The following is a 13974-nucleotide window of genomic DNA, read 5'->3' on the forward strand; positions in this document are numbered from 1 at the left end:
GACACCAACACTCGTGTTCAACGCATAACGAATGCGCATAAGATTGAATGGAGGTACAGCGCTCGACTCACTGCGTGGTAGCCTGGTAGGTGTTCTTTTTCTCGACAAAACCGATTATAACTCTAGGGCTATGCTGGTCATTCCTCACCGTTCGACACGACCGGGATCAAGGCCAGCGGGATCGTCCCATGGAAAATCGAGCTGCTCTTGATGGTACAGGCTAGCCAGATCACCGCCTGGTCTCAGACTACCGCAGAAGATACAGAGCTTCGTCGTAGGTTAGGTTCGGGAGAGAGGGCGTGTCCGAACTCCCACTGTAGAGCCGGGCGAAGAAGGAGATGTGGATGTGGAGGATGGAAACGCTGCTGAAGTGGTTGTGGAAGAGGATGAAGTCGAGTGTGGAAGAGGATGAAGTCGAGGAAACGGTGGTGGAGAGTGTGGAAGAAGGAGATGTCGAAGGATAAGTCGGAGGCAAAGTCGGAGACGAAGGAAAATGTTGTCAAGGTTGTAGACAATGTCGTTGAAGACATTGCGGACAAAGATGTGGTGGTTGATGATGTCAACCACTGCATGCCGTGCCAGAGAGTTAAAGTTTAAAAAGTTTAGTTAAAGATGCCGCCAGAGAGGAGGTCTCAGACGAAAACGTGGTTCCCAAAAAAGTCCTCAAGGTGGTCGTGGCAGACGATGAAGACAGCGAAGAAGAGCCCCCACTCTGCGTGGTGGCAGAAGAAGGTGGTATCTCCGAGTCGCTGGTTCCAGTCGTGTTCCAGCAGTGTTCTCAGTCGTTCCAGTGTAGTTCTCAGAGTGTTCTCAGTTGCTTCACTCGTGTTTCAGCAGTGTTCTCAGTGGTCACATCAGTGGATCCTGTGACGTCCTCAGTAGCGCTGTGCGGCGTTGTGGATGATCCTCTGACGTCATCAGTAGCACTGTGCGGCGTTGTGGATGATCCTCTGACGTCATCAGTAGCACTGTGCGGCGTTGTGGATGATCCTGTGACGTCATCAGTAGCATTGTGCGGCGTTGTGGATGATCCAACAGCCTCACTTGTGCCCGCAGAAGATGTCGCTGGCGAATCGGTCGATGGTGTAGCTGTCAGCACCTCAGCTCCAGCTCCATTTGTCGCTGTCGTTACAACAGTTTCTGTTGCTTCATTTTCAACCACCTCTTCTCCTGCAGTTTCTTCATTGTCAACGTTCTGCACACGTTGATAAATCTTAACTTGTTGGTCATCCTGCGACCCATCTTGGTCATCCCCAAACATCAGACATGCGTTCTCCCAGCGAAAAGACAGACAGGAGGGGGTTTGGACGCAGAGAATAGCACATGTAGTGACAGAGGTAGCTGGTGAACTCACCAGTACAGTCGGAGGTAGTGGCGCCGTAGAGGACTGGAAACGCTCCTCAGCAACCGTCCCTGGGACGATCAGCATGGTGGACAGCATGACGACCAGCATGGTGACTAGCAGGAAGGTCAACTGCAAGCGTAGCTGGGAGTTTCGTATGGTAGCTAGGCGACCGGAAGGGACCGGTAAGATACGCATGGTGGATGTCTCAGAAGTTCTAGCCGCTTACTGAAGGCTGCGTATTATGTTCAACGGTTTGCTGTGGATCTTGTCTTTGGTCCAACTGTTGATTGAGGACTACGTTCAAGCTCCAAATAGAGATGACGACTGTGGACCGAAGCGTTGATCTGTTAACTGTGAACCACGTCTGTGGTCCGAGTCTCGACTGTGGACCACAGTGGACCGACTGTGAACCACAGCGGAGCCCGTCTGAGGCACAACTACCGACTGAGACATCGTCAGCCGCTTTTAGCAAGACGGGTTAGGGTTAGTAGCTGCCCGGCAGCATGAAGTCGCTTTCAAAGTCTGAACTTGTTAGCCTGACTGTAATTACTGTATTGAACCTGAAGCCTGTTATTATGCGCTATCGGGTACCAAGCTCAGGCAGCCTGACTGATGCGCTCATTTCAAGGGAACCTTTTGGTGGACTCTCATTGAAGCTCTGTCTTTCAAGATGATAGATTAGTTTTATTAATATCTTCTAAGGAACGGCTGAATGGTAGGTACCCAGGTGAATACATTTGTCGCCACGATGTCCTCTGGTTTACATGCACTGACGACACTCGTGTTTTGAGACTGGCTGAGGGGGATTAGGAGGTCGAAATTGGGATAGGATTGGTGAGGAAGGCGACAGTCGCTGCCTGATCAAGGCTCCTCAGTGGCGAGGGCGCCGTGAGCAGACAGATCTACCGATACTTCGACGCCTCGATAGCGAGGTTGGCCGAAGCCGACTGGCCGCGCCCCTTGTATGGAAAGAGGCCCCTTTCCCCGGTCTCGATGGCGAAACGCGGGAAAAGAGTTAAGCCCTCGGTTTTCGCTGGCGAAACACCGGTGGCCGCCCCCTCACACACCCCAACGAGGTGAGAAAAGCCGAGGTCCCCGGAAGTAGGACGGGTCACAGTAACACGCTTTTGTGGCCTGCCGTCAGTCCTCGCACTTCCGTCACTTCCGTCTCTCACTTCTCTTACAGCCACTGAGTTCAACCACTGGATATTTATTGTCACTTCTCACAATTCACTCCAGAATCCAGCTTCACTCCGTACCCCCAACAGACCACGTTACACGCACACATAGACTGAACCCGCCTACGACTCACCCGCCCGAGATCAGCTCGCTGGTGCCCCGCGGCGCGGGACACCGGCGACCAATCAGCGCGCTCCCCGCGCATGACCTCACCAGGTCAGACACGCCTCGGGCGCCACGTGGCCGCAGCGGCCGGCTCGGCAGCCGCGCGGGCCGGCCGGCGACTCGGCGGGTACCGCTCAGCAGCGGTCGGTGACAACATCCTCCCCCACCGTGTTGCACGAAAGAACAACACACAAACCCATGCACCGACGCGCTGCACAATTGTTGAACATCCAACAACACGTCTTTAGACCGCGAATACCTCCGCGACAAAAATGAGTTTCACCGCTGAGAAACCTAAGCAAAACCAACGTTAGGGCAACAGAAATAAACCATTCTCCCCCACCGTCAGGGCCAATGACACGACTCGGTCATAGCCACGTTTGTTGCCATGCGCGCTCTGTACGTTACTGATCACCCACACGGTGACCTTCACACCCCACGTCCACGTGACCGTTGCTGATCCCCAGCCCCTCGAAATGGCGAGGCCACTGGGAATCAGCAGAATATCTGATAGTTCGCCTCCTCGATGGCGAGGTTGATCTTGCGTGTTGCAAGATTCCGGCTTCCGTTTACGTGCAGTCCTCCTCGAGGAAACATATCTTTGCGGTTGGCCGAGTGTAGACCTTCCCGCCGGATGTCCTCAGCTCCGCCGATCTCACTCTTCCGTCCCTACCTGGGAAAACCCGAACGATCCGCGCCAGGGGCCATGAGCCTCTGGTGAGGTTCGACTCTGCCATGAGTACGAGATCACCGACCCGCAGATTCCTCGTTTCTTGACGCCACTTGCTGCGACTTGTTAGGCTCGGTAGGTACTCTCGGGTCCACCGCTTCCATACGTGCTCCGCTAGCGCCTGTGACTGTCTCCATCGGCGACGGCTGGAGATCTCACCCTCTCTTGTCAGTGCCGGGGCGAGATGAGGTGAAGCGCAGCCCAGCAGGAAGTGATTGGGCGTTAGAGCCTCAGAGTCAGCCGGATCCGAGCTCACGTAGGTGAGCGGTCTGCTATTGACCATATGCTCTACCTCGGCGAACACGGTCAGCAGGACCTCATCGGTCAGCAGCTGCGAACCGACCACGGCCTGCAGGCATGTCTTGACGGATCTCACCATTCGCTCCCAGACACCGCCCATGTGGCTAGCCGCTGGCGGGTTGAACCGCCAGTCGATCTCGAACGCGCTCATTCTCTCTGGCATGGCTGCTGATAGAGCCTGGAGCTCCTGGCGAAGCTCCCGGTCGCTACCGATGAAGTTCGTGCCGCGATCCGAGAAGATGACCGCCGGCTGCGACCTGCGTGCGAAGAAGCGCCTCAGAGCCATGATGCAGCTGTCGATGTCGAGAGCGTGCGCCACTTCCAAGTGCACAGCTCGAGTGGCCATGCATGTCACTAGCAGGCCATACCGTTTCTCCGTCTTACGGAATCGCTTCACCAGCAACGATCCGAAGAAGTCTATGCCAGCGTTCTTGAACGGCCGACCAGCTTCTAGTCGCTGGCTCGGGAGGTCACCCATCCGCGGCGGCGTTGGTGCTGTCCTGCGTCGATGGCAGAAAGAACAGTCCTTGAGCTGCTTCTTCACTGCGGCGCGTCCCTGTGGCATCCAATACCTTTGTCGAACTTCATTTAGGGTGTGCTCCACCCCGGCATGGCCGTTCCTTACATGTTCGTGGCTGATCACGAGTCGAGCGAGCTCGCTCTTCCGTGGAAGGATGACTGGATGTCTCGCGTCTTCTCGCGTGGCAGCCCTGTCGATGCGCCCTCCCACTCGGATCAGATCGTTGACGTCAAGGATCGGGGTCAGCGGCAGCAGCGTGCTTGAAGATGGCAGTGGCCGTCCTTGTTCCAGACATTTGCGCTCTGCTCCGTAGGTTGAAACCTGTTCCCGCTTCACGAGCCAGATCTCCGCTTCCTTCACTTCTGCACTTGATAGGGGTCCGCTGACTTTTGCCAACTGTCCAGGCAAGCATGCCTTCGCGTTTCTTGCAAAGCGTTTCATCCAGGCGGCCACCCTCCTGCACTTGAGCCAGGATGAGAACCTGGCTGGGTCTGGTTCTGCTGGGACTGACTCCGTGGTCGAGCTGGCGAACACACTGCGCATCTCCTCTTCCTCGTCGCACGACAGCGGTGCTGGCTCCTCCTGAGGTGGCCACTGTTCAGCGTCACCTCGCAGGAAGTCCGGTCCCGCAAGCCATCGGCAGTCGTGGGTGAGTGCGAGCACCGAGAGTCCTCTTGTACAGTCATCTGCTGGGTTGAGCCGTCCAGGCACATGTCGCCAGCGTGCATCTCGCGTGAGCTCATGGATTTCTGCTAGCCTGTTCGACACGAACGTCTTGAATCTTCGGGTCTCGTTTGAGATGTACTGCTGTATGACCCGGCTGTCTGTCCAGCAGATCACATCATCAGGTCGATGTGTCAGCTCCGCGAGGACCGCAGCGACCAGGCGCGCACCGAGGACTGCTCCCTGCAGCTCGAGTCTGACAATCGACAGACGTCTCAGCGGTGCCACCCGACACTTGCCCATCAAGAAATGGCAGAAGTGCGATCCGCTGCTCGAAGTCGTCCTTAGGTAGGCCACCGCGCCGAACGCGTCCTCTGAGGCGTCGCAGAACATGTGCAGCTCACTTCGCACCGTCTCCAATCCTGCCGGCAGCACACAGCGCTGAACGGCTACCGCATCGAGCTTCTCTGCCTCCTTCAACCACTTGCTCCACTCACTAGACTGCAGCTCTGGCAGATCGTCGTCCCACTCCAAGTGAAGAAGCCACAGGCGTTGCATCATCACTTTCGCCCTTATCGTGAACGGAGCAGCGATCCCAAGAGGGTCAAACACAGACGACACCTTGCAGAGGACGGCACGTTTGGTCGCCTTGACTTCCTGCCTCCTGAGACGGAATCCCAGCGTGTCCTTCGTCTCGTCCCAGACGATACCGAGAGCTTTCTCGGCTGTTGGTGATCCTGTCAGACATAAACTCGAGGAAACACTGGCTTGGTCTCCTTCTGGGATCTTCCGAAGTACGACAGGTGAATTGCTGCGCCACTTGGTGAGATGAAAGCCTCCCTTCGACAGAGCTTCAGACACCTCAGTGAGCAGCTGTTGGGCAGTGCTCTCAGTCGGAGCTGAGAGCAGACAGTCATCCATGTAGAAGCTCCGAGCCTTCTCTTCTGCACTCAGGATGGCACGAGTCTTCGTCTCGGCTTCGTAGTCGATGAGTGCCCGTCTCAGCACGTAGTTGGCGATGGCAGGGGATGACTTGGCGCCGAAAATTACGACCAGCATCTGGTACACGTCGGGTTTTCGGCATCCTTCCAGAGCTCGCCAGAGGAAGCTGGATGCTGGTTGGTCTTCTTCCCGGATTCGTACTTGGTGGTACATCTGCTTGATATCAGCAGTGACCGCGATGAGACCCTCCCTGAATCGCAGGAGTACGCCAGGAAGGTTCTGCAGCAGATCCGGGCCTGTGACGAGCTTGTCGTTGAGAGACGTGCCTCTGTGCTTTGCAGCCGCGTCGAAGACGACTCGAACTTTACCCGGCTTATTCGGGTTGACGACTGCGTGGTGTGGAAGGAGCCAACGCTTCTCTTTCTGCTCTCGTACCTCGTCTGGCAACAGCTTTCTTGCATGACCATCAGCGACATAGCCTTCGATGATAGCTTTGTATTTTGTTGCCAGTTCCGGTTGCCTTTTCAACTTCCTTTCGGTGCTCTCCAGTCGATCATACGCTTGCTTCCAGTTGCTTGGAAACACGGGTTCCTCTTCACCCCACAGCAGCCCGGTCTCGTATCTGTCTCCCACCTTTCTCGTGTGCTGATCCAGGAGGCTGAGAGCTCGAATGTCCTCTTGTGACCTGGCGTCTGGAACGTTGACTTTTGTGCCGAAGGCTTCCGTCGTCCACCATTCCTCGATACGCTCCTTCAGATCTTCATCGCCGGAAGCCGGCCGTCGCACAAACATGACTTGGCGCATAGTGCTGGGTATCAGTGACGCTATGGAGCCCGAGAGTGTCCATCCAAAATCTGTTCTCACCGCCACCGGCTGTCCGGGGCGTCCAACTCGTGCCTCATGTTGCAGCACAGCTTCCAGGATGTTGGCTCCAAGAAGTAGCTCAACTCTTGCACCACTGTACTGCCGGAGATCCAAGTCATGCACGTGCTTCCAGCTACGGACATGATGACTACCGATGCTCGGCGCAGCCACGTTGAGCTTCGGCACGGACCATACTTCTGGTACTTTGATGCGCTCTTTCTTGGCGTCTGCCCCAAGAGGACTGACTGTCAGCTCGACACGAACTGATGATTGTCGCGGGCCACTTCCTTCGATGTTCTGCAGGCGCAGGTCTTCTCGTCTCCCGTGCACTCCGACCTCCTTCAGCACATCTTCACAGCAGAGAGACGTCTGGGCTCCCGGATCCAACAGCGCCACCACATCCCTGTCTCCCTTTGGACCGTGGATTCGGACAGGTACGAGTTGCAACAGCGTGTCTGTGGCCTCTGTCAAGGCCACGCCAACAATGGGGCTTCCATTTGTAGCTTCACGTTCTGGTTCAACTCGGTTTCCTCTGCTGGCTGAAGTACTTCTGTTTGTGTGGAGAAGTCTGTGGTGCGTTGCGTTGCAGCCGTTCAATCCGCAGCGTCTTGCAGATCTGCAGGACCTCATGAAGTGTCCTTTGTTGAGGCATCCCCAACAGAGCCGCTCTTTGCTCACCACCGTTGACTTCTCTTCGTGAGTCTTGGTCTTGAACTCCGGACAGTCTTGTAGTCTGTGCCCTTCCTTGCACACGACGCATGACCGGAAACCTCGGTTTTCTGTCTGAGAAGAAGATGCTGACGTAGTCAGCGTCGTCCTCTTCGACGACGTCTCTCTTGTGTGTGCAGGTGGTTTCCTCTTTTCTTGGTCACGACTTTGGGTGACAGATTGTCTCAGGATCGTCACCTCAGTCTTCAGCCATTCACTGAAGATCTCCAGATTCGGTCGGCTGGGACGTCTTCTGTGGACTTCCCGTCCCCACTGAAGAGTCAGCTCCGCTGGCAGCTTGGCAACGACTCGACGGAGGTTCTCGCTTGCTTCCAGGTCACTGTCATACCCAAGCGTACGCAGCGTCATCACGGTGTTACTTATGGCTGAGCTAAACCTCTCCATAGACGCCAGGTTGTCTATGGATGGAGCTGGAGTCGTGAACATCGTCTTGAGATACGCCTGGCTGACCTCAGCTTCTTGACCAAAGCGTTCATATAACATCGCCAACGCTTGCTGGTACATCCTGCCATCGAAGAGGAATCCCTCGATCGCTTGGTGCGCGGCTCCCTCCACCGCTTGCTGTAGATGTGTCATTCGCTCAGTATTGGAGAGAGAAGCCTGATCATGTACCAGCGCATTGAATAGGCCGATCCATCGCGGCCACTCACCGGGGTCTCCCGAGAACCGCGGCAACCCGAGGCGAGGGATGCTCTTGGCGAAGGCTGACGACCCGGATGAGTGCAACTCTCCTCGGTTTCTGAAGTCTGTCGTCCAGGTGCTAGGATTCAAAGACGTATTACCACCCGCGTCTTCCTCTCTTCCAGGCCTGCAGATACTCCCATGCACATCGGTGTCTGACCGTCGGTCACATAGTTGCTCCTCGCGGGCGAGAGGGATGGACTTTGAAGGTGATTCTTCTGCTGGTTGCTCTTGGTCCGCCTCTTGGGCTTTCTGTCGAGATTCTTGCGCTGGTATGGCACAGCCCTCCACGGGAGTTGTGGCGTTTCCACTGTCCCCCGCCTCCGCTGACCTGGACCGGCCCGGTTCCGCGGCAGAATCTTCGAAGTCATGACGGCGATCCCAGTTTAGCTCGTCTTCTGCAGCATGATAGAGACGCACTTTCCTCGCCGCCCGCTCCCGAGCCTCTTCAGCAGTCTTGATCTTCAGCGCCCTTTCACGCTCCTCCAGTTCCCATTCCTCTTGCTGCCGGCACTTCTCCAGCTCCCGTTCCTCTTGCTGCCGGCGCTTCTCCTCCTGTTGCCGGCGCTGTTCCGCCTGCATTCTGGCCATCTTGTGCTGGCGCTCCTCTTCAACCTGCGCTTTTATGTCCCGCAGTTTGCCATCCGCATCGTCCAGCTCCACTTCTGCTTCCTTTGACTTCGTCGAGACGGCTGACATCGCAGAGGTTCGTGACCTTGCTCGACTTCTGCGACTTCGGCGAGAAGCGGCGGTCGATGAGCGAGCTTCGTCTAATTGCTGTAGATACTGTTGAATCTTCCCCCGAATCGAGCACTCTTCTTCTTCTAGTCGATCTGCGTATTCCTGAGCATCCTCGATCTCTTCGTCATCAATCAGGCTCTCATACGTTTGTTGAACTTTTCTTAAGTCGGCGAAGGCTTCCTCCAGCCTGAGGTTAACCTTCTGAATACTATCGCTGCTGGCTTGCCTAGCAATCTCTTCTTCAACTGTTTTTGATATCCGAGTGACTGCTGCCCTCTTGAATCCCCGCTGACGGCGTAGGCTTGCCAGCTCCTTCTCCTTGGCAGCTCGCTGAGCTGCGTCCATGCCCGGATCCGATGGCTTCATGACATGCTCCTCCTCCTTCGCCTCCATCTGCGTCTTGTCCATTGCTACCACCGGTTTTATCCGGCCCGGAGGACCAGAAATGTCGCCACGATGTCCTCTGGTTTACATGCACTGACGACACTCGTGTTTTGAGACTGGCTGAGGGGGATTAGGAGGTCGAAATTGGGATAGGATTGGTGAGGAAGGCGACAGTCGCTGCCTGATCAAGGCTCCTCAGTGGCGAGGGCGCCGTGAGCAGACAGATCTACCGATACTTCGACGCCTCGATAGCGAGGTTGGCCGAAGCCGACTGGCCGCGCCCCTTGTATGGAAAGAGGCCCCTTTCCCCGGTCTCGATGGCGAAACGCGGGAAAAGAGTTAAGCCCTCGGTTTTCGCTGGCGAAACACCGGTGGCCGCCCCCTCACACACCCCAACGAGGTGAGAAAAGCCGAGGTCCCCGGAAGTAGGACGGGTCACAGTAACACGCTTTTGTGGCCTGCCGTCAGTCCTCGCACTTCCGTCACTTCCGTCTCTCACTTCTCTTACAGCCACTGAGTTCAACCACTGGATATTTATTGTCACTTCTCACAATTCACTCCAGAATCCAGCTTCACTCCGTACCCCCAACAGACCACGTTACACGCACACATAGACTGAACCCGCCTACGACTCACCCGCCCGAGATCAGCTCGCTGGTGCCCCGCGGCGCGGGACACCGGCGACCAATCAGCGCGCTCCCCGCGCATGACCTCACCAGGTCAGACACGCCTCGGGCGCCACGTGGCCGCAGCGGCCGGCTCGGCAGCCGCGCGGGCCGGCCGGCGACTCGGCGGGTACCGCTCAGCAGCGGTCGGTGACAACACATTTGTTTTCTCAAGAGCCTTGACCGGGTACAATTGCTGTCTATGGCATGTTTAACTGAAAGACGTGGCCATAACATATTGTGGACCATCAAAGTTTCCGGCAGACCCCTGGCGATTAATCCATCCATAAACAATTGAGCAACATGAATGCTGTGGAATCATGTTGTATTCTCACTACGTAGTCAATAGACGGTTGATTTTGAATGCAGCGTGGCATCCCGCATCACCATCTGAACATTTTGCGGCATTTAAAGAGGCAACGTGTGTTTTTATGCGCTTCTAGAGTGCCGTGCCAATTACGATTCTCTTTATTTCCGTCACCTGCTCCGTAGTCGATAGAAGATATGACTGGATAATTTGACATTCCGATGCAATCTATTTATGTTGCCGAGGCTGGGTGCTCATCCTTACTGAGGTATAGGTACCTATGTCAGATAAGATTGAGAATGAATGAGGTGGAGATTGTCTTTTGCCTGTGACACTGATCACCCGAAGTCCCCCCCCAAAAAAAACGAAAATAAAAAAGTGTACCTACCACCGAATGTTGCATCTTTTTCCAATCTCCAAAGATCACACTTCCCTCTAAGCATCTGTGTATTTTCATAGCATCGTGTCGTTATCGACCATCCCGGTGAAGTTGCGCTACATCGCCGCGTGACGGCGCCACAGTCGACATGCCAAATTGGTGCGACTTTATGTTAGCGTATAGCTGCACAATGAGCCCTTTGGCGAGGCTCTGCACACAGCCAGTAAGCATGACGACATCAGACATTTTCCGTCATCTCTAAGTCCACTGATATTTTCCCACCCCTACATTTCCCTCGCAGTGCATACCAATTACCCATAGCAGCCATCTTCCGACTGACCGTACCGCCTTTAGTTACAGACGCGCCCACGAAGAGGGCGCCAGCGGCGTTCACGGAATCGCGTTCAGTTACAAGTTTGTGACGCTTCTCACAGATGGCTCTGGCATCGCCGGCGGCTGCGGAGCCGTGATATAGATGGCGCTGCCCCGGTAAAGAGGGCGCTACTGCTCCTTGGGCCGGTAGCTTCCGTCTCCTTTTCGCTGGGCGCGTAGTGTGACCATATCCTGGGAGACGGTCTTTCTGTCATAAGCCCAGCCGATCCTGCCAAAAACATAGAACAAGTAAAACACAGAATCAATATTTAATTGCCTTTGTCATTTATGATGTCATTTACACTCTTGCCTTTTTGTGGAGGGTGTCCATTGGAGCCACAGAGTTATTTTCAACGGAAAAACAAAGCAAACAATGGCCAAGAGCGTTCAAGTACTCTTTTGTCCCTCAGTAACCAGTAGATTATCAAACTACCATATTGCTACACTAGCAAGTGAATCCTGCAGGACTGAAGAACATTCAAATTCAACAAGATAACAGCACCTTGCTTCAGGTCATTGCAGCAGACGGCAGGTGAAGCCTGAAGGTCAGGTCATCATTCTCTCAGCCCACCCCATCTCACTAACCCCCGTACGCACCACGCCATCAGGTCAATGAAGCTGGTGGTGAGATTCCTGGTCCCTCCCCCGAGCTCGGCGGTACGGTAATCCCATGGGAAACTGTGGTGGTAGTTGTGCCACCCCTCGCCCAGAGCAGCCATAGCCACCATCGGGTTCTCGGCCGGGTTGATGAACCTGGGGACAGTGACGTCATCGGTGTTAGTGACGTCATTGGGGTGACGTGTCAAGGCAAATACCACTGTTCACCGGTATGTAGGGATATAGTGGGTACTATATGCTGTAAGCGATGCTCTAAAACATCGATCAAAACTCAAAAACAATATCAGAAGCGCATCCGAGGCTAAAAGGCAAATTTGTTGGAAATAAAGCGTGACCTTGTGGCTTAGTTCAGAATAACCCACTGATACAAAGTGACTGATGATGGAATCGCTTTAGCTATTTTTACAGTTGTAATGTGTCTTTAGGAATATGATTTATTGACGTTCTTACGCGAAGATAGATGTGCGAGTCTGTTTTAAGATGATCCAAGGTAGTGACCATACTGCCTTTATTCAAAAGCTTCGTTTTCAGATAGACAAACACAGAATTTCCACTCCTTCAACGGGATTCGAACCCCCGACCTTCCACTCACCGATCATACGGCCGGCGTCCCCAAAGATGCGCCGCACTGTTCACCAGCCATGTAGAGTGCAGTGTGCAGACGTAGCGCAGAATACCACAGACGAGTAGAGCAGTCAGCGGTCGCTCGTGCCATAGAAGCACGGGCACCATCGTAGGAATCACGAAACAGAGCAGTGCAGCCAGGACGTAGTAGTGTCTGTGGAATATACGACACGACGTGTGGGGTATTTTGTAGGGTATTTTGTAGAACGTCTTCGGAAAAGTGGACTGAAAAGTACGATGTATTTTTAGAAGAGAAAATAAAGTGTTTGTACGGACTTTTAGAAAGTCATTTACGGAATGAATGAAACATCGCCGTACGGCTGGTAATCACACTATTGACGCAATTTTATTTAGAATAAATTAAAAAACAAGCGAGAACAAAGACCAATTCTAGTACCTATTATTGGAATTTTGAGTCACCTATGAAGTGCTCAGTTGTTTTCTCCTTTGGTAGGGTACATGCCCTACCGTCCAAGTCTATATGAACATCGAACGACACCCACGACTCTACCTCTTCTGGAAGACGACAACTGGATCTGCCAGCATGTCGGACATATCGGTAGATTTCTCCCTGGCCACCGATTCGGGGTGTTTGGCCACAAACAGCCAGCCTAGAGGAGGACAAACAGGGTCAGACAAACAGTATAACGGGAGTAGCGACATCAATTGGTAGGTAGTATTTCGGCATAACCGCATCAACAACGGGGTCGGGGAGTTCGCTTTTGTTCTGTCACTACAATTTTACGAAATACGTTTGTAAAAATTTTGAGTAGTACATACATAGTTATAGATTAACGAGTCTAAATGGAAACTAGGTTAAATTGGTTAATCATTCAAATTACAAAGCAAGCACGTGAAAGAAGGCAAATTGCGTGACCCAAAATCATGCTACGACAGAAAATCTGGCTCATTCTTACCAATCTTTGAAAGTTGGCTAGCGAACACAAACAAAAGCATCACCCAATGAACACCTCCACCGTCGTTGAGGTTTGACCTGAGTCGGTGACCCTGGCCGGGTCACTCCGTACCAATGTGTGCGAAGAAGAAGCCCCGGGTAGCGTTGTGCGGATCGGCGTCAGTTTCGGAGTAGCGGTGGTGCAGCCGGTGATCCTGGACCCACTCGAAAATGTGGTTCTGTCGAACAAACCCAGGGTCGCGGGTTCGAATCCCAGTCAGAGCAGGGAGATATACGGCGATTGCCATCAGTTTCATCTGAGGTACTATCAGTTTTTGTGAATGGTATGTTGTAAATGTTACATGGCTAGACTGCTCATTGTTCACTGTACGAACAGATTAATCGTGCTTTATGGAAGTCATTTCATCTTTACTCCTCTCTCTCTCTCTGCCTCTATTCCTCTTTCCTCACTCCTCTCTCCTCTTTTACTCCTCCTTCCCTAAACCCTCCATCCCTCCCCTCTCTCTCTCTCCCGTTCTCTCCCCTCTTTCCCTCTATCTCTCTCTCTTTTTTCTCTCTCTCTCTCTCTCTCTCCCTCCCTCTCTCTCTCTCTCTCTCTCTCTCTCTCTCTCTCTCTCTCTCTCTCTCTCCATCTCCCTCCCTCCCCTCTCCCTCCCTTTCTCTCCCCTTTTTTCCTCCATCTCTTCTCTCTCTCTCCCTCTCCCTCCTTCACTCCACACTCCCACATTTCCTCTCTCTTCCATCTGCACCTATCTATCTACCAATACCCTCCTTTTCTTCTCCCCTTCTACCTCTCCTCCCTCCCTGTCTCTCTCCCTCTCCCATCCTTCCTTTCCTCCATACCCCACAT

General features: G+C 53.9%; 2 protein-coding genes across 2 annotated transcripts; both read right to left on the reverse strand.

The window, feature by feature from the left end:
- Positions 1-2105: 2105 nt before the first annotated feature.
- On the reverse strand, positions 2106-9267 carry LOC122368518. The gene is made up of 4 exons (XM_043342507.1): positions 8539-9267; positions 4751-7119; positions 3712-3976; positions 2106-2141 (listed from the first exon to the last, which is right to left on the reverse strand). Exons 1-4 carry the CDS (start codon positions 9265-9267, stop codon positions 2106-2108), a joined length of 3399 nt encoding a protein of 1132 aa, XP_043198442.1.
- Positions 9268-10644: 1377 nt separating this feature from the next.
- On the reverse strand, positions 10645-13420 carry LOC122368519 (acyl-CoA Delta-9 desaturase-like). The gene is made up of 5 exons (XM_043342508.1): positions 13237-13420; positions 12720-12819; positions 12177-12362; positions 11564-11719; positions 10645-11195 (listed from the first exon to the last, which is right to left on the reverse strand). The coding sequence occupies exons 1-5, from the start codon at positions 13418-13420 to the stop codon at positions 11096-11098; spliced, it is 726 nt and encodes a 241-aa protein (XP_043198443.1). The 3' UTR covers positions 10645-11095.
- Between the last annotated feature and the right edge of the window lie 554 nt (positions 13421-13974).

Source organism: Amphibalanus amphitrite, unplaced genomic scaffold (genome assembly GCF_019059575.1).
Source record: "Amphibalanus amphitrite isolate SeventyFive unplaced genomic scaffold, NRLGWU_Aamphi_draft 000954F_arrow, whole genome shotgun sequence".
NCBI classification, from domain to species: domain Eukaryota; kingdom Metazoa; phylum Arthropoda; class Thecostraca; order Balanomorpha; family Balanidae; genus Amphibalanus; species Amphibalanus amphitrite.